The sequence below is a fragment of the Callithrix jacchus genome, chromosome 17 (genome assembly GCF_049354715.1).
Source record: "Callithrix jacchus isolate 240 chromosome 17, calJac240_pri, whole genome shotgun sequence".
Taxonomy (NCBI): domain Eukaryota; kingdom Metazoa; phylum Chordata; class Mammalia; order Primates; family Cebidae; genus Callithrix; species Callithrix jacchus.
The window spans coordinates 79,383,113-79,402,834 of NC_133518.1; the positions used below are offsets into that span (position 1 = coordinate 79,383,113).

At 41.3% G+C, this 19,722-nt stretch overlaps 1 protein-coding gene across 23 annotated transcripts in view; it reads right to left on the reverse strand.

Annotated features, from left to right (window-relative positions):
* Positions 1–19,722, reverse strand: part of ULK4 (unc-51 like kinase 4) — a 677,547-nt gene that overhangs the window by 339,515 nt on the left and 318,310 nt on the right. For 18 of the 23 annotated variants that reach the window (XR_013528777.1, XR_008477287.2, XR_013528775.1 and 15 more), the window contains one exon: positions 17,667–17,715. The exons of 3 other annotated variants lie outside the window; for them this stretch is intronic. Coding sequence is in view for 14 of the 20 variants with exons in the window: in XM_078354734.1 (XP_078210860.1) it covers positions 17,667–17,715 (49 nt within the window). In the remaining 6 variants the exon portion in view is untranslated. Of the gene's footprint in view, positions 1–17,666; positions 17,716–18,562; positions 18,678–19,722 lie in introns of those variants that run through there. 2 more of the 23 variants (XR_008477289.2, XM_054246832.2) reach the window with 2 other exon arrangements.

Here is a 19,722-nt window from a genome sequence, read left to right on the forward strand (position 1 = left end):
CCCACCAACAGTGTAGAAGTGTTCCTATTTCTCCACATCCTCTCCAGCATCTGTTTCCTGATTTTTTTTTTAATTTTTTATTGGATTTTAGGTTTTGGGGTACATGAGCAGAGCATGCAAGACAGTTGTGTAGGAACACACATGGCAGTGTGCTTTTCTTTCCTTCTCCCCTTCACCCACATTTGGCATTTCTCCCCAGGCTATCCCTCCTCACCTCCCCCTCCCACTGGCCCTCCCCTTTTCCCCCCAATAGACCCCAGTGTTTAGTACTCCCCTTTCTGTGTCCATGTGTTCTCAGTTTTCATCACCCGCCTATGAGTGAGAATATGCGGTGTTTCATTTTCTGGTCTTGTGTCAGTTTGCTGAGGATGACGTTCTCCAGATTCATCCATGTCCCTACAAACGACACAAACTCATCATTTCTGATTGCTGCATAATATTCCATGGTGTATATGTGCCACATTTTTCCAATCCAGTCTATTATCAATGGGCATTTTGGTTGATTCCAGGTCTTTGCTATTGTAAACAGTGCTGCAATGAACATTCGTGTACATGTGTCCTTATAGTAGAACGATTTATAGCTGGCATGAGATGGTATCTCAATGTGATTTTGATTTGCATTTCTCTAATGACCAGTGATGATGAGCATTTTTTCATGTTTGTTGGCTGCATGCAGGTCCTCTTTTGAGAAGTGTCTGTTTATGTCCTTTGCCCACTTTTTGATAGGGTTGTTTTTTTCTTTTAAATTTGTTTAAATTCTTTGTAGATTCTGGATATTAGCCCTTTGTCAGATGGGATCTCAAAAAGTTTTTCCCATTCTGTTTGTTGGTGGTTCACTCTAATGATAGTTTCATTTACTGTGCAGAAGCTCCTAAGTTTAATTAGATCCCGTTTGTCTATTTTGGCTTTTGTTGCCATTGCTTTTGGTGTTTTAGTCATGAAGTCCTTGCCCATGCCTATGTCCTAAATGGTATTACCTAGGTCTTCTTCTAGGGGTTTTATGGTATTAGGTCTTATGTTTAAATCTTTAATCCATCTGGAGTTAATTTTTGCATAAGGTGTAAAACTTGGACCCAGTTTCAGCTTTCTGCATATGGCTAGCCAGTTTTCACAACACAATTTATTAAATAGGGACTCCTTTTGACATTGCTTGTTTTTTACAGGTTTGTCAAAGACAAGATGGTTGTAGATGTGTGATGTGATGTTACTTCTGAGGTCTCTGTTCTTTTTCATTGGTCTACATCTCTGTTTTGGTACCTGTACCATGCTGTTTTGATTACTGTAGACTTGTAGTATAGTTTGAAGTCAGGTAGCATGATGCCTTAACCTTTTTTTTGTTTTTGTTTTGTTTTGTTTTGCTTAGGATCGTCTTGGCTATGTGGGTTCTCTTTTGGTTCCATATGAAGTTGAAGGTGTTTTTTTCCAAATCTGTGAAGAAAGTCAATGATGGCTTGATGGGGCTAGCACTTATTACTCTGGGCAGCATGGCCATTTTCAGAATTTTCTTCCTCACCATGAGCATGGAATGTTTTTCCATCTGTTTGTGTTCTCTCTTACTTCCTTGAGCAGTGGTTTGTAGTTCTTCTTGATGAGGTCCTTCACATCACTTGCTAGTTGTATTCCTAGGTATTTTATTCTCTTGGTAGCAGTTGTGAATGGGAGTTCACTCATTATTTGCCTCTAATAGGAAATAAATTTTAAAAGGTGTCAGAGAATAAATGGGGGAGGGAAGACAAATCTCCTTTATGGAAAAATTCCAAATAATATCTGCACATAATCTGGTCCCAAGGAGGCAGAGCTCCATTTCCTATTCTTTGAGTGTCAGAAGTACTTAGAAACTTGCCTTCAAAGGGTAAAGTAGAAAAACTAGAGGTCTCTCGCAAGTAAGAAACCTGAAAAGCCTCAGCCACGGAATGAAGGTTAACATATTGACAGGCCGTGCTAAGTGTATATGCCCTTAATATGACATGATAAGATTGGCACCTTGCCTCTGGTTTCCTCCCCCAAACCCATAATGCTTATCTCATCATGACAAAAATATCATAATAAAAAAGAACACGCTTGAATTAAGAGACATTCTTCAAAACACCAGTGCAACTCAAAACCCCTAAGGTCATTCAAAAGAAGGAGAGTCTGAGGAGCTGCCACATATCCCAGGAGATTAAGGAGGTACGATGACTAAGTGGAATGTGGTATTCTGGATGAGTCTTGGGGAAAAAAATACTACAGAAAGTTAGTGAAACCTGAGCTGGACACAGTGGCTTATACCTACAATCCTAGCACTTTGGGAGGCCACGGCAGGAGGACCTCTTGAGGCCAGAAGTGCAATACCATCCTGGGCGACATAGTGAGACCCTGTCTCTACAAAAAGTAAAATAAAATCAGTGAGGCATGGTGGTGTGTGCCTATAATCCCAGCCACTCAAGGGGCTGAGGTGTCAGGATCACCTGAGCCCAGGAATTTGGGATTACAGCGAGTTATGATCAAGCTGCCCCTAAAGCCTGGATGACAGAGCAGGACTCTGACTCTAGGAAAGAGAGGGAAAGGGAAGGAAGGGGGAAGGGGAAAGGGAAGGGAAAGAAGATGGGAGGGGAAGGGAAAGAAGATGAGAGGGGGAAAGGAAAGGGAAAGAAAGGGGAAAGGGAAGGGGAAGAAGATGGGAGGGGGAAGGGAAGGGAAGGAAGACGGGAGGGGTAAGGGAAAGGAAGGAAGACGGGAGGGGGAAGGGAAGGAAGATGGGAGGGGGAAGGAAAGGGAAAGAAGACGGGAGGGGGAAGGGAAGAAAAGAAAGACGGGAGGGGAAGGGAAGGGAAAGAAGATGAGGGGAAGGGAAGGGAAAGAAGATGAGGGGGGAAGGGAAGGGAAAGAAGACGGGAGGGGGAAGGAAAGGGAAGGAAGATGGGAGGGGGAAGGGAAGGGAAGGAAGACGGGAGGGGGAAGGGAAGGGAAAGAAGACAGGAGGGGGAAGGGAAGGGAAAGAAGATGGGAGGGGGAAGGGAAGAAAAGAAGATGGGAGGGGGAAGGGAGGGGGAAGGGAAGGGGAAGGGAAAGAAGAGAAAAGAGAGAGAGAAAGACAGACAGAAAACCAGTGAAAACTGAATGAAGTATTGGATGGTTAGTCATGACAAATATACCACAGTAATGTAAGAACTTAACAATGAAGAAATGAGGCAGGGCACACAGGAACTCACTATACTATCTCTGCAACTTTTCTGTAAATCTAAAGCTATACTAAAATAAAAAGTTATATAAAAATTTTTAATAGCAGTCCAAGGACTATAATCTCCTAAAAATGAACCATAATCAATATGGCTTCAGAGCTGAATTTTTAAAAGAAACTTTCTGTGGTGGCAGATAAGGTTTCTATACTTTATTTAAACTGTGAAAATGATTAAAGCAGTAGACTGTAACTTACATTTTTCTAGTATGATATGGAGAGGAGAGTAACCACTAACAAATCTATACAGAGAGAGACACACACTACAGACAAATAAAAATGAAATTCTAAACAATGTCCATGTAATCTACAGGAAAACAGGAAACAGAATGCAAAAGAGAAAAAAACTGGCAGGCTCAATACAGATAACATTAAAAATCAGATTAAATATGAAAGGTCTAAATATACACTGAAAAGACGGATTTGCGAAATAGAGTAAGAAAATAAATTACCAACTGCATGTTGTCTACAAGAAACTCACTTAAAATTTAATAAAAGTAGAGTGAGCATAGAAAAGGAGACACCATGCAAACATTAATTAACAGAAAGCAGGTGTGGCTATACTGATATAAGAAAAATAACCTTCAGATGAAAGAAATTAAGAGGAACACAGAGAAATGCTACATAATGATAAAATGATAATTATCATTTTTATTCCATTCACCAAGAACACATAATCATTCTAAATATGTATGAGACAAGCAATTGAGGTGTAAAACACTGAAGCACAACCTGGGAGACAGACGAGAGAGGAGAAACAAACCCCACAATTAGAGCTGAAAACTCCAACACTCCTCAACTGACAGAATAACCTGAAAGAAAATCAGCAAAGATACAGAAGAACTCAACAGCATCATCAAGCGACAGGGTCTATCAGCGTTCATCTCACACCCCAATGAATAACAGTTGAATGCACATTTCTTTCAAGCATTCATAGAACATAAAGATAAACCTCAACAAATCATACACACTGAGATATGCACGCACATTGCACCAATGCAGATTTTCTTGTATAGATATTGTACTAGAGTTTACACGATACAACCGTTGGGAAAGGCTGGGTGAGACAGAGACTTCTCTGTCCTATCTCTGCAACTTCTGGTGAAAATATAAGTATTTCAAAATATAAAATTTAAGAAAGCATTAGCAGATGATACAACTACAGACCAATTTAATTTACAAATATTTATTTTTTAAATCCTTTAAAATGTGCCTATTAAATCCAGCACTACGTTAAAAGTAATACTTGCCTATACCATAACTATCCTATAGATACGTATTGAGTGGCTACCTAATACCTAAGACTACTGTGTGCTAGATGACAGATGAGGCTAAAGGGAGAGACACAGCTGATGATTCCCACGGGGCCACTTTAGATGAAGTAGAGAAGAAAGGCCTCTATGAAAATGGAAGGCTGAGAAACAGTCATACAAAGAGGAGAAAATCATGCTGGGAAGAGGTTCGAGGAAAAGCAAAGGTGCACAGTCAGGAAAAAGTAGAACTCCGCAGAGCGTATTCAGTAAACTAAGGGGTCAGTGCGGTGACAGCAAAAGAGAGAGGTGACGTGAGGTGAGAGAGGTAACCACAGCCAGACCAGGGAGGGCGCTGCAAGAGCTGGACTGTGTATGATGCATGGAACTGGAAGCCACTAAAAATAAAAGTACACTGATGTGAGTTTTTTGCATGAGACATGAAGTGCTGTAGAATAGGTTCCTGTATCACTGGAGGATGGAGTTCTGACACAAATGAAAACACAGAATGCAGGAAGCTTATGTATCACCCATAGATGGAGCCCCTGTGTGTGTATTCAGCGGAATTAGAAATGAATGAAAGGACAAAAAGATACATCGTATTCCTGAATCATTAAACACACATGAACTAGCTGGGCCCTAGATATTCACAAGACACCAAACATACAGGAAGCACCAAACAGGCAGCATCTGTGAAGTTTCAATGAAGCCGCGAATCGATGACAGCTACTCAGGCCCTGTGTGTTCTTTGCCTAAGAAACACCAGTAAAATTCACAGATGTTCAGCAAGTTTATTGTCACAATACAGCCAGGGCCAACTCTAAATGTCTCTAGGCCTGTCTTATACAGCAAATACATGTTTTTGACCCAGGATACCTTCCATCGGTGGACTTTCTTTCTCAAATTTCAACTCTGAAGAAGGCTGATGCTGCAGAGAGGAGGAAAAATATTCCCCAGGATTATTCCCCAGGATGTATGAGGCATGGACTTCACCCTGTCTGCCCTAAAATGTGTTCACTCGCCCCACCCCTTGCTTCTCACCGTGCATACTTAATTGATTTAATAAGTCATGTGGGGCTGGGCACGGTGGTTCACGCCTGTAATCCCAGCACTTTGGGAGGTCGAGGCGGGTGGATCACCAGGTCAAGAGATCGAGACCATCCTGGCCAACAAGGTGAAACCCCGTCTCTACTAAAGATACAAAAAATTAGCTGGGCGTGGTGGCGCATGCCTGTAATCCCAGCTACTCAGGAGGCTGAGGCAGGAGAACTGCCTGAACCCAGGGGGCGGAGGTTGCGGTGAGCTGAGATCGCGCCATTGCACTCCAGCCTGGGTAACAAGAGCGAAACTCCGTCTCAAAAAAAATAATAATAATAAAAAGAGTCATGTGATGTGAGCTGCTAAAATTGATCCTTTATGTTCAGTGAGCTCTTGGCTACTTTATCCAGCAGTGTATTTGGAGGTGACTAGTCCATCAACACAATTACTTCTGTGACAGCAGGTGGACTTGAATAAATTAAAAGTGTGTATGTGTTATCAACTATACCAACCATTAAAAAAAGGAAACACTCAACCGAGCCAAAAGAAAGCGGAAAAAGACAAAAGAGAAAAACAACAGAAGGTACAATAGAAAATTAGTAGTAAGATTTAAATATAATATCAAAATCAAATTAAATAAAAATGTTCTAAACACCTTTAAAAGGTTAATATTATTAGACTGAAAAAAGGCAAGGCCCAATTGCATCTATCTTCAAGAAAACAGTTTTAAATATAAAGGCATAAATAGGTTAAGAGCTAAGGAATGGAAAAAGATGTATTTAAGTAACACTAACTAAAAAAGCTGCAGTGCTAATATTAACATAACATAAAATACATTTCAGGGCCGGGCGCGGTGGCTCAAGCCTGTAATCCCAGCACTTTGGGAGGCTGAGGCGGGTGGATCACAAGGTCAAGAGATCGAGACCATCCTGGTCAACACGGTGAAACCCCGTCTCTACTAAAAATACAAAAAATTAGCTGGGCATGGTGGCGCGTGCCTGTAATCCCAGCTCCTCAGGAGGCTGAGGCAGGAGAATTGCCTGAACCCAGGAGGCGGAGATTGCGGTGAGCCGAGATCGCGCCATTGCACTCCAGCCTGGGTAACAAGAGCGAAACTCCGTCTCAAAAAAAAAAAAATCTCAGGACAGAGTACAACCAGGGATCAAGAGGGTCATCTCATAATGATAAGGGGTTGATTCATCAAGATGGCATAAAATCCTACATTTAATTTTTACATGGAATAACAGAGCTTCAAAACAGAAAACAAAACTGATCCAAGAGGGGAAACAGTCAAAGCCATACGAGGGGATGAGACTCTGCAGACCCTGTTACCCCTCTCTCAATAAGTGACAGAAGAGTAGCCAGAAAACCGGGCAAAGAAAAAGATGACCTGAAACACGGTAACAAACTATTGCCTCGTTGACATTCACAGAACATCCGACAGCAGCAGTATACACATTGTTTACCAAAATAGACTATCTACTCCACCGTAAAACAAGTCTGAAGAAATTGGACAGGATGCAAATAACGCAAACTACGTTCCCTCACTACAATGCGACTAAATTTAACTCAATAAAAAACGTATCTGACAGTCCCCCAAATACTGGGAAACTAAGTAGCACTTCTAATTAATCCATGAACCAAAGATAAAATCACAAGGTCAATTGGAAATTATGTTGAACTAAGTGAAACTGAACAGAGACACATCAAAATTTGTGAGATGGAACAAAGGCAGTGAGTGCTTAGGGGGAAACTTTAGCACTAAATGTTGGTATCTGAAAAAACAGAGGAGTCTCAAGCCAATCCCCTAAACTTCCACATAAAACAAAACAAAACTGAAAGACCGGGCGCGGTGGCTCACGCCTGTAATCTCATCACTTTGGGAGGCTGAGGCAGGCAGATCACGAGGTCAAGAGATCAAGACCATCCTGGCCAACATGGTGAGACCCCATCTCTACTAAAAATACAAAAATTAGCTGGGCGTCGTGGTGCATGCCTGTAATCCCAGCTACTCAGGAGGCTGAGGCAGGAGAATCACTTGAACCTGGGAGGCGGGGGTTGCAGTGAGCCAAGATCACACCACTGCACTCCAGCCTGGTGACAGAGCAAGAGTCAGTCTCAAAAAAAAAGTCAAGGCAGGGTGTGGTGACTCATGCCTGTAATCCCAGCACATTGGGAGGATGAGGTGGGCAAATCACCAGGTTAGGAGATGGAGATCATCTTGGCTAATACAGTAAAATCCCGTCTCTACTAAACATACAAAAAATTAGCTGGGTGTGGTGGCACATGCCTGTAATCCCAGCTACTGGGGAAGCTGAGGCAGGAGAATTGCTTGAACCTGGGAGCCAAAGGTTGTAGTGAGCCGAGATCGCGCCATTGCACTCCAACCTGGGCAAAAGACAGAGACTCAGTCTCAAATAAATAAATAAATAAATAAATAAATAAAAATAAATAAATAAATAGAATAAAAATTTAAAGATCAGAATAAAAGCAAAAAGTGAAACCCAAAGGAAACAAAAGAACAAAACAGTAAAATAAAGAAATCAATAAAACCAAAGGCGAATGACAGAATTTCATTCTTTTTTTTTCCGAACAATCTATTTCTCCATGAAGCCCGAGAATTCCTTCTTTTTTTTTTTTTTTTTGAGACGGAGTTTCGCTGTTGTTACCCAGGCTGGAGTGCAATGGCGCGATCTCGGCTCACCACAACCTCCGCCTCCTGGGTTCAGGCAGTTCTCCTGCGTCAGCCTCCCGAGTAGCTGGGATTACAGGCACGCGCCACCATGCCCAGCTAATTTTTTTTTATATTTTTAGTAGAGACGGGGTTTCACCATGTTGACCAGGATGGTCTCAATCTCTTGACCTCATGATCCACCCGCCTCGGCCTCCCAAAGTGCTGCGATTACAGGCGTGAGCCAGCGTGCCCGGCCGAATTCCTTCTTTTTATGGCTGAAGAGTAGTCTACTGTGTGTACGTGACACATTTCCCTTATCCATTCAGGGTGACTGCATAGCTTGACTATTGTGAACAGGGCTGCGATAAACACAGGGAGGCAAGTGTCCCTTCAACACGCTGATTCTCCTTCCTTGGATAAACCCAGCAGTGGGATTTCTGGATCACACAGCAGTCCTGTTTTTATTTCCTTGAGAATCTTCATACCGTTTTCCATAATGGCTGTGGTAATTCATGCCCCCACCAACAGGGTGTCAGAGTTCCCTTGTCTCTGCTTCCTTGTCAGCACTGTGATTTTGTCATTTTGATCACTGCTTCCTTGTCAGCACTGTGATTTTGTCATTTTGATCACTGCTTCCTTGTCAGCACTGTGATTTTGTCATTTTGATCACAGCCATTCTAACAAGAGTGACATGTCTGATCGCGGTTTTGTTTTGCATTTCCCCAGGGATTAGTGATGTTGAGCGTTTCTATACACTTGCCCATCGGTATATCTTCTTTTGAGAAATACCTATTCAGAGCCTTCGCTCATTTTTCATTGGATTATCTGTTTTCTTGCTGATAAACTGTTTGAGTTTGTTGCATATTCTGGACATTATTCCCTTGTTGGATGAAGAGTCTGCAAATACTTTCCCCCATTTCACAGGTTGCCTCTTCATCCTGTTCATTGTTCCTTTGCTCTGCAGAAGGTCCTTTAATTTCACAGAGTCCCATTTACCTACTTTTGCTTTTGTAGTTGAACTCATAAAACCTTTGCCTAGATCAATGTCCTGAAGCATTTCTCCTATGATTTCTTCTGGTAGTTTTACATTTTGAGGTCTTACATTTAAGTCTTTAAGCCATTTTGAGTTGATTTTGGTATGTGGTGAGAGAGAGAGGTCTCAAGGCACCACAACGATGGAGTAAATCAATAATCATTGTTGGAACATTAGCTTGATGACAATAAGAAGGAGATGTGGGGAAGAGATAAGTTGTATTTGTATTCATTCCTTAAAGCAAAATTATTTTGGAGCAAAGATTTACAACTTAATCATGAAGCCATAAACGTATGGAATAAAAAAGAATACTTTATAACCTTTTGAAGGAGAAGTCCTTTCCTAAGCATGCTAGGAAACATGTAAGCTTTGAGCAAAAACACTGATAAATTGGACTCTCATAATGAAAAGTGAACAGGTCAAAACAGAATTGACAGTTTAAAAGGCTGACAATATCAAATTATGCTAAGGGTGTGGCAAAGCAGGCCTTACTGTATGCCACTGTTATCAAGGTATCGCCCTTTGAAGCGTAACATTAAAATATAAAGGATGCATGTACTTCACTGTAACAATTCAACTTTCAAGAACGTATCCTACAGAAACTCACATAGGTAGACAAAGGTATGACAAAGATATCCTGTTTATTTTTCCCACATTTTAGAAAGTTGGGGAGAAATCTGGAACATCCATCAATGAAGACTGGCTAAATAAATTTTACTAAATATAATAATAAATACTACATGCTCATTAAATAGAATAAAAAATACCCATGGGCATCCACATGGGCACAGGCATGCCTGCATGCACATGTATGCATGTGCACACTCTACCACTGCTGCTGTGGGCAGTACAAAGTATGACAGACACAAAATAGAATATTCAGGATGGTCCCATTTTTGACAAAAGACATACAATACATGCATGGAAAATAATGAGGAGAACAGGCACTAGCGGTAAGTCATGAAATCATGAGAGACCACCACATGCTACGTTCGACATTGCTGTGTTGTTTAAACCTTTTAAACGTATATATTGTTTTTGTCACAAAGAAAAAAGATAAACCTAAAATTTCTACGTAATAACTTGCTCTTACTGACTTTCTATCAGTCTTTTTCCAATTTGGTATCTCTAATAAATCCAAAATGCAATTTCACTTGCTAGCACTATTTTAAAGGCTCTACTTTTCTCATAAATCTGTAAACTGATTTAGTACATCAGATTTCCTGGCTCAGTCTGAAAATCCTTTGCAGCTCTGGGTAAGTGCATAAATTCTGATTTTTCTTGTTCATCCAAAAAGAAAAAAGCAAAGAGCATCAAAAGCAAATGCTAATAGATGTTTGCTGCTTTCTTTAATCAAAACTAGCAACTCTTTGCTGACATTTCTACTGTCTTAAAATGTGGGTAATCTCAATTGTTTTTGTTCATGAATAAACTTTACAGGGTTCTGTGTTACTGAGTAATTTCAAGAAAAAGTAACATTCATTGGTTTCATATTGAGGAGAAATCACTGATTTCACAGTAGGCTTTTCCAGCAGTTCTCTGCATTTACCATCAGTCATTTGACTTTCTTCTATCTATTGAAGAACTCCAAATGCACACGTTTTGGGAGCAGAGTGATGGAGCAGTGCCTGACCACAGTAAGCATCTTATTTTTTAACACAAGCCTGAAAACAAAGTTGGCCAATGTAACTGAGGGTTAGGTTATCCAGAATTGTACCCCAGCCCAAGGAAGTTATTTTGCAAACATGTATTTATGACATAAGCCACCAAGAAGAAATTTTTTTTTTTTTTTTTTTGAGACGGAGTTTCGCTCTTGTTACCCAGGCTGGAGTGCAATGGCGCCATCTCGGCTCACCACAACCTCCGCCTCGCGGTGGCTCAAGCCTGTAATCCCAGCACTTTAGGAGGCTGAGGCGGGTGGGTCACGAGGTCAAGAGATCGAGACCATCCTGGTCAACATGGTGAAAGCCCGTCTCTACTAAAAATAAGAAAAATTAGCTGGGCATGGTGACGCGTGCCTGTAATCCCAGCTACTCAGGAGGCTGAGGCAGGAGAATTAATTGCCTGAACCCAGAAGGGATTTATATAAATCAATCTTCATTCCCAGAAGAAACACCTCACATATACTTAAATGGCAGTATGTGTTGGCAGTGTATGAAGACATCTTTGTGTACAACAAACAATTGTTACTTGGCTCCTTCTTCAATCTGTAAAAGCCCTGAATGGGTACAGATGTAGATTTATTGCCTGCATGCAACAGGTGTTAACTGTATACATTGAAAGATTTTCCTGAATCACACATTTTGAAATTGTAATCAAATCTTGTTTTCTGCCCAGGCACAGTGGCTTATGTCTGTAATCCCAACAATTTGAGAGGCCAAGGTGGGAGGTCTGCTTGAGGTCAGGAATTTAAGACCAGCCTGGTGAACATAGCAAGATGTCATCTCACAAACCCTAAAAAAAATTAGCCAAGCATAGTGGCATACCCCTGCAATCCCAGCTACTTGGGAAGCTGAAGCAGGAGGATCTCTTGAGCCCAAGAGTTCAAGGCTGCAGTAAGCTATGATCATGCCACTGCACTCAAGCCTGGATGACAGAATGAGACCTCATCTCAAAGAAAAAAAAAATAGTAAAGACAATAAAATTCAAATATTGTGGGGTTTTTTGAAACAGAGTCTTGCTCTGGTACTGAGGCTGGAGTGCAGCGGCGTGATCTTGGCTCACTGTAACCACTGCGTCCTGGGTTCAAGTGATTCTCTGTCTCAGCCTCCCGAGTAGCTGGGATTACAGCTGCATACCACCATGCCTGGCTAATTTTTTAATATTTTTTGGAGATGGGGTTTTGCCATGTTAGCCAAATTGGTCTCGAACTCCTGACCTCAAGTGACCCACCTGCCTCAGTCTCCCAACGTGCTGGGATTACAGGCTTAAACCACTATACTCAGCCAATATACTTTTTAAATCTTATTTTCTATTTTATTATAGAAATTTTCACCCATGTGCATAGCAAAATTTTGTTAATGGTATACTGAACATAAGCATGTAGATTCTTAAAATTAAAAGGAAGTTCTCTTTTTAACGTACGCTAAGAACCAATACATATTTGTTGAGTTACAAGTAGAGTGGAGAGCAAAGCAATTTTATAAGCCTGATGAACGCACAGGATTGAAAGCATCCCGTAAACGTAATGTGACTGTCTGTCTATGCTACATTGGTGCCTCAGCGATTAAATACGTTAAGCCTCCAGGGTCCATAAAGAGACTCTTTTCTAAAAACAGTTGACTTGAAAGATTTACTGAGGCTTGCTGCAATTGCTGTCCTTGAGAATTGTTAAAACAATATAATTGTCAAACTAGTGTACTGCTGATCCAATTTTTATTGTTAACATTTGCCACTGAAATTGCTTTTTAATTGTTTGTTTTGGAATAGAAACATAAAATATCATGACAGCAATATTTTGGCATATATTGGAAAATCTGCCGTGAATATTTTTTTTCCAATAAAACAGAGGTTACCTATATTACTTGACATTAAAATGATTTACTGAAGTAGGCCAAAACATAAACCACTGAAACAACATGAAGAAAGATTAGAATTATAGCAAACTCCAAACGCTGATACATCCAAATTCCCACTTCAGGCACATTGAAAAGCGACTTCTACTCTTTGGAAAAAGTGGAGAGAAAAAAAGAGAGTCCTCCATCCTGTGTATCCAACAATTCTGCACTCAAAGGCCAAGTCAAGAGGCTCTTCTCATGGCTCACATTCTTCAGGAACCCGCATTTATTAACCAGATCCAGACTGCCTCAGTGCGGCAGGCCGTGAAGACTGGGCATCCTATAATACAACTGCATTCAGCTGAATCCAGCACATGCTGCCTGGGCCTCCACTCCCTGTCCAACACAGCTGCCCTGCGCTGCCAACGAAAATGCAGAGGCCTCACCCAGGTGGGCTCTGCTTGGGGAGCAGCACCCAGCGCCCACAACAGCAATTTTTTGTAAGCAATCAGCTACCTGGCTTTCTCTGCTGTTTGGCCTGCCAGGGACCAGGTAACTTGAAGCTAGTGGTCAGGATTAAAAACATTCTCTGCACTTTCTGCCCTGGATGTGATGTTAGAACTCCTGGGACATTGGATGAGACATCTGAGACCTGCTCTGTATCTTACGTTCCCTTACCCACAGTCCCTTTGACTGATCTCAAAAGCCTCACTGATGAGAACTTACAGAAACTCCCAGAATCTAGTTTCCACCCTTCCAAGCTTCTCATGACTGAAGGAGGACACTCAAGTTTCCAGCACATGCCCATCACCTGAGCCTGATGTTTGCTGAGTCCCACACCTGCAGCCAGTCAGCCTGCCTCCTCATTGCACAGGCCTCCGAAAGCACAGGGCTTCTAGACTTTTTTTTTTTTTTTCAAATACAGGATACTACCTGATTTTGAAGAGCATAAACTATTTGCAAAACCAAACAAATAAGAAATAAGCACAGTATAAAGCCCTGTAGGTTTTCAGGTTAAACTACCCTTTGCCCTTATTCCCCACCATTTTTTCATGGTCCATGCTCCCTGTACTTGGGTTCATCTAAGGACAGTCAGCCCTGCTTATCCATGGGCTCCACATCTGTGCATCTGACCAACCACAGATCAAAAATATTCAGAAAAAAATTAAAAATAACAATACAAGAAAAAGTAACACAAATTTTAAAATACTGTGTAACAACTATTTACACAGCATTTACATTGCATTAGGTTTGGCAGGTAATCCAGAGATGATTTAAAGTGTACAGAAGGACTTGCAAGGGACTTGAGTGTCTGTGGATTTTAGTATGAGGCTGGTTCCTAGAGTGAATCCTGCAAAGACACTGAGAGCCAAGTATACCCAGCACTGAGCATACGGACCTAGCCGTCCCATTCCCCAAGTGGGAGTCCCTTCTCTTTTCCTCAAAATACCTCCTCCTCTGTCCCCAAGGCCCTGTTCAAAAGTTACTCTTTCTGGGAGATTCCTGCCTCCTCCCAGAGTTGGTCACTCCCTTCTCCAGGGTCCATAGCTTTCCACACCCACCTTTGTAACAAACAGCTATCAGGCTCCTACCCGACCATATGCATACACATCACTCTCCGCAACGTGAACTCAAGAGCGCCTACGTATGAGCCATCCAGGCAGGAAGTGGCAGTGTGCCTCCTCGGGAGGTAGTGACAATGGAGATAATTGTTAATTTTTTTCCTAACTAATAAAAATTAATTTCAATTGGTTACTTATTTAACCAGTTTGAATCCATACTTGGAGCTCATGGTTTGCCACACAACTCCAGAAATGTCTGTTCTTCCTAAGATTTCCATTTGGCTATTTTATATAGATAGGATGTCAAAATCAAAACTATAGTCCCTTCACCTCATCTGCCTGCAATTCCTGCACATCAGAAGAGACAGACCCACTTTCTTTCTTTTCTTTCCTTTTTTTTTTTTTTAATACTTTAAGTTTTGGACTGTTGTACAGGTACACACACGCCATGGGGGTTTGTTGCTTCCATCCCCCTGTCACCTACATCAGGCATTTCTCCCAATGTCATCCCTCCCCAACCACCCCACCCCACCGCTGTCCCTCACTGTCTGAACGGAAGACATCTAGGAGAGGAACACATCGTAGGAGAAACTCTAGAAAGGAAGAAGGAAGTTACAAAGCTCGTAAGCAGGTTTTAAGCACATCAGACAGAAGCTGGGAAACAGTGAGGAGCGGAGAGTAAAGAAAAAAGTCATCAGGAGGCCACAGCAGACTAGCAGCTAAATGAATCAAATGCTGTTTTGCTGTTTTCTTAATGGGTAGCCAGAAGGCATATGTGGCAGCCAACAGGCAGCGCCCCACACAATCTTCTCATTATGACTTGTTCTGATCAAATCACTGTAAAGCAGCCGGCATATATATGCTAGACAGCACCAAGGCCCTCAAAACTTAGACACAAACCCAAAGTGAAATATATACTATGTTTCCTTGAAACTAGAAATCCATCAGTTCTAAGATGCACCATTACTTTATCAAGCACTAAGAAAGAAAAATGCTGCCAATTAAACTGTGACATGGTTTCTTATTACTTAGAATTTTTATCTTCTTTTTATTGAAGGAGCTCTTTTAGACTTGTTCAGACATAGATTTTTATAATATATCACTTTTAGGCATTTACAAAAAGGAAAATAAAAGTGAAATAAATAGGTTAAGGCAATGACAACCAGGTCACCTGGCTGAAAGCAACTGTAAAACACCACTGATTTGGAAAGTATATCACCGTTTCAGAAATGCTAAAATCTGAAAAAAATGTGTGCATCATAGAATCAAGAAAATACTGTATTCCATCTAGCTTGGTGACAACAATTTGAAAAGGACAAAGTAATAGTTCACAGGGTACCTGCCATAAAGACATCTCATTGACTGAAATGTATTTCCACACAGAAAAAATTTGAGATGATTCAACTCAAAAAAGACAAAAGTAGAATAGGAATTTAATAATGTTCTTCAAGGACATCAAACTCTTGCCTCATAAAGCAGTGATTTCCAACACTTTTCTTCCTTACATTTTGGCAGCAAGATCTCTTTTTCAGATAATGTTCTACAAGAAATGTGAGCATGGAGCGTCTCTGGTTAGAGAAGGAGGATCATCTCAGACATGCCTGCGAGGCCAAAGGGCTCAGGACTGGCTGAAATGCTCATCTGGTGATCTGCAGAGTAGATATCACCTTCTACCCATTCCCTGTGACAGCTACACCACAACGACAAGGGTTCAAATTGTGACATTAATCAATTATTTAAACATTTATTATGCTTTGTAAAACACTTGCTGGGTGCTCAGTACACAGAGATTAACCAAGTATGAAGAGGTTCTGGTAACCTACAAAAAGGAATTCGTTATGGTGAAATTTTAGACCTTGAGATGATTGCCAAAGCATAAGGTAAGAACTTTCTGTCAGCCACAAAAGGAGTTGTATTGACCTAATGGGTTCAAAGCTCTCCTGCCACAGCAAGAGGATGAATCACATGGACCCGTTAAGGCCCATTTTAGCCCTAGGCTGTCTACAGGATGAGCCTCTTTCCAAATGCATCCAAATGTGGCTGAGTCCAACCATGTGGCCACACTCAGCAGTATGCTGCACCACTGCCTCCAAAACAAACCCAACTCTGTAACAAACTGGCAAGTAATGTGCATGGGACTGAAGGTGGGAACAGCTACACACCCACGTCATGGGTGAAACTTCACATCTCCATCAGACAGCTCTGGAGCTCCATGTTTCTTTATCTGCCCATTCTCCATCCTGTCTCCTAACATTGTCTCTAAAATTCTCCTTCACAATTCTAAGCAATTCAGTCCAGGCTCTAACATGACATATTCCAGTCATCGAGACAGCGGTCATCTTGAACATGCTTGAGCATCCTGAACATGCTTTGGGAATAGCACCCATTCCCATCTCTACTCCCCATCCAGTGCAAATAGCTCAGCAAATCCACTCAACAATCCTGAAAGGGTAAGAGTAATCTTCAGCTAAGGAAAATGATGGTTTTCACCATATGGACATGACAGCACACAAATGATTCACAGAATAATATTTTAAGATGATTAAAGAAAGATGATTTTCCATGTGGAGGGTTAACAGACTATCACAACTAATGCTCCCCCATTGATGAACTAGGTAAATTAGGCTGATCTGGCTGGGGAAGTGCCCCGCCCCCTTTGTTGTCCCTTGTGCTGTTACAGAGCTAGGGAAGTAAACTACTGAGTAAAAGGAGATAACACATCCAGGGACAAGAGAACCTTTCTTTGACTATGGGCACTTGCTTGTAAGTACCGACTCGGTTTCCAGCCTAAGTCACAGATCTGTATTTGGTATCACTAGGAATTTATCAGGGACAAGGAAAGTCAATCCTGCATCCCATTTTACTCTTGACATATAGGAAACACAAAGAAGATTTTCTTTAACAGATAGTTTTAAATTAAAGTATATTCTGTGAACAGAAAAAATGGTGCACAGGAGCGAAGACATTCTAAGTTCCGAAGAAAACTTTCTGACCACGGGCATAGAACTACTGATCTGGTGCCCAGTAGCTGCAAAGTCAGAGGGCTTCATACTGAGCACCAGAAAATTCATACTGAAGTGTAGCAATAATCATTCTTCCCTCTCTATACAAACCAACCTCAGATAAAGTAATCTATGTCAGAAAATATATATTGTTTAACACAACAGAACTAAAATGTAAAGGGCAGTCATTAACCAGTGTCCCCACATAATTTCAGAGCCTGACATTCCTTTAAAGATGAGGAAGCTGAATTCCAATGAGGTTAAGGGTGATGATGATGGACACACAATCCTTCAGGGCAAAGTTGGGGTAAGCAACCCAGCCATACAACATGGTTAAAATCTTTACCATTTTAAAATTTCATTTGAATTTCAAATGCACATTTCTGTTCTTACCAGAATTACTTCAAAAATGAGTGGGATCAGTTTGCTTTCTTTCACAAGTCTGTTAAAAAAAAAAGATAAAAAGATAAGTACACATTAGATAATTCATATTTAAACTGATGCTCTAATATGAAGCACTGCAGCCCCCATGTTTTATTGCTAAAATTCCATGACTAAGAAATCGTAGGATTAAGCATTCATTTTTAAGACACTGAACTACAGCAATTAAAGAAGAAATATGAGGCTTTTTGCAAGTGACTACTAGCTTAGCCTTATTGATGAGTACCAAGTGAAATCCCACAGAGATTGATACTTTTAATGTAAGAATCAAAATTCACAATTATTATAAAGACTATCAAAACTGGTAATATCAGCTGAAATAATGTAACCAACCCTCACTGCACAGTTAAATCATAAGAATGACACACTGTAATTTTTTTTAGATATGCCTCATTAGCTGTCTTCTCAGCATTAAGGAATTAATGTATGACAAATTTTAATGATCTCTAATTTTTTAAAAATTAGACACCAATCACCTGGTAGACTCTAGGTACTTTCCCTCATCAAATCTAGTTATCAATTGTCATCAATTGTAATACAAAAATTTTTTCACTAATGTTAAGAAAAAACAGACTTCATAAAAACCTAAGCCATTCAAAAGTCACAGTTTTGATTAAGAACAATATTTGTGACATCCAGGGAGGGGCCAAGATAGCTAAACAGAAACAACTCCAATTTGTAGCTCCCAGTGAGACCAATGCAGACGGCAGGTGATTTCTCCATTTCTGACTGAGGTAACAGGGCCTCACTGTTAGAAGAAAAACCAGCAAACACAAAGCTAAAACATCAACATCAACGAACACCCACACAAAAAACCCCATCAAAAGGCCATCAGCCTCAAAACTCACAGGTAGATAAATGCATGAAGATGAGGAAAACCAGCACAAAAACACGAAAATTCAAAACACCAGAATGCCTTTGCTCCTCCGAATGATCACAACTCCTCTCGAGCAAGGGCAAAACCTGAATGGAGAATGATATTGAGGAAATGACAGAAGTAGGCTTCAGAAGGTGGGTAATAACAAACTCCTCTGAGCTAAAAAAGCACGTTCCAACCCAATGCAAGGAAGCTAAGACCCTTGATAAAAGGTTACAGGGACTGCTGACTAGAATAACGGGTTTAGAGAAGAACATAAATGACCTGATGGAGCTGAAAAACACAGCATGAAAACTCTGTGAAGCATACACAACAGTCAAAAGCCAAACTGATAACTGGAAGAAAGGATATCAGAGACTGCAGATCAACTTAATGAAGTTAATTTTATTATAATAAACTTATATTAGTGAAAGACTTTAACACAACACTGTCAATATTAGATCAACGAGATAGAAAATTAACAAGGATATTCAGAACGTAAACCCGACAGGGGGAAGATGGCGCTGTAGGAGCAACTCAGGATTGCAGCTCTCAGTGAAGGGGCAGAGGGTGAGTGCACGCTGCATTTCCAGACGGATCTTTGTTACCCACAGACCGGGAAATTCCCAGGTGTAGGAGCGGCATGGGACGCCAGCACAGCTGTTTTGGCTGGTGCGGCCATTTCAGCCGGCGCTGCAGTGCAGCGGCACCCCGGACAAAATGCACTGGTCTGGGTGCCCTGTTAAACCAGCAATTTAAGATTTGGGAGGGGAGATTAGCATATTCATCTGATTAAACGGGACTTGGACAGTGAGCAAGGCCAGGAGATTCCCAGGAAGAGACGTTTGAGCCGGTGCAGGGGTGGCTGCATGGGAAATCACACAGATCCCGGTGCCCTTTCAGCAGGCGACTGAAACACCTGGGAGAGAGTCAACCATTCAACTTAAAAACAACAATAACAACAACAAAAGGGCTCTGAGGCAGGGAGCCAGTTGATCAGCTTGGCAGGTTCCACCTCAACAGGAACAAACAAAACGGCGATTGGAAACGCTCAGGGTTGAGAGTTTTACAGTGGGCACAGCTGAACCCAGGACAGTGCAGCTCGGTGGGGAAGGGGAATCCGCCATTACTAAGGCACTCCGCCCCTATTGA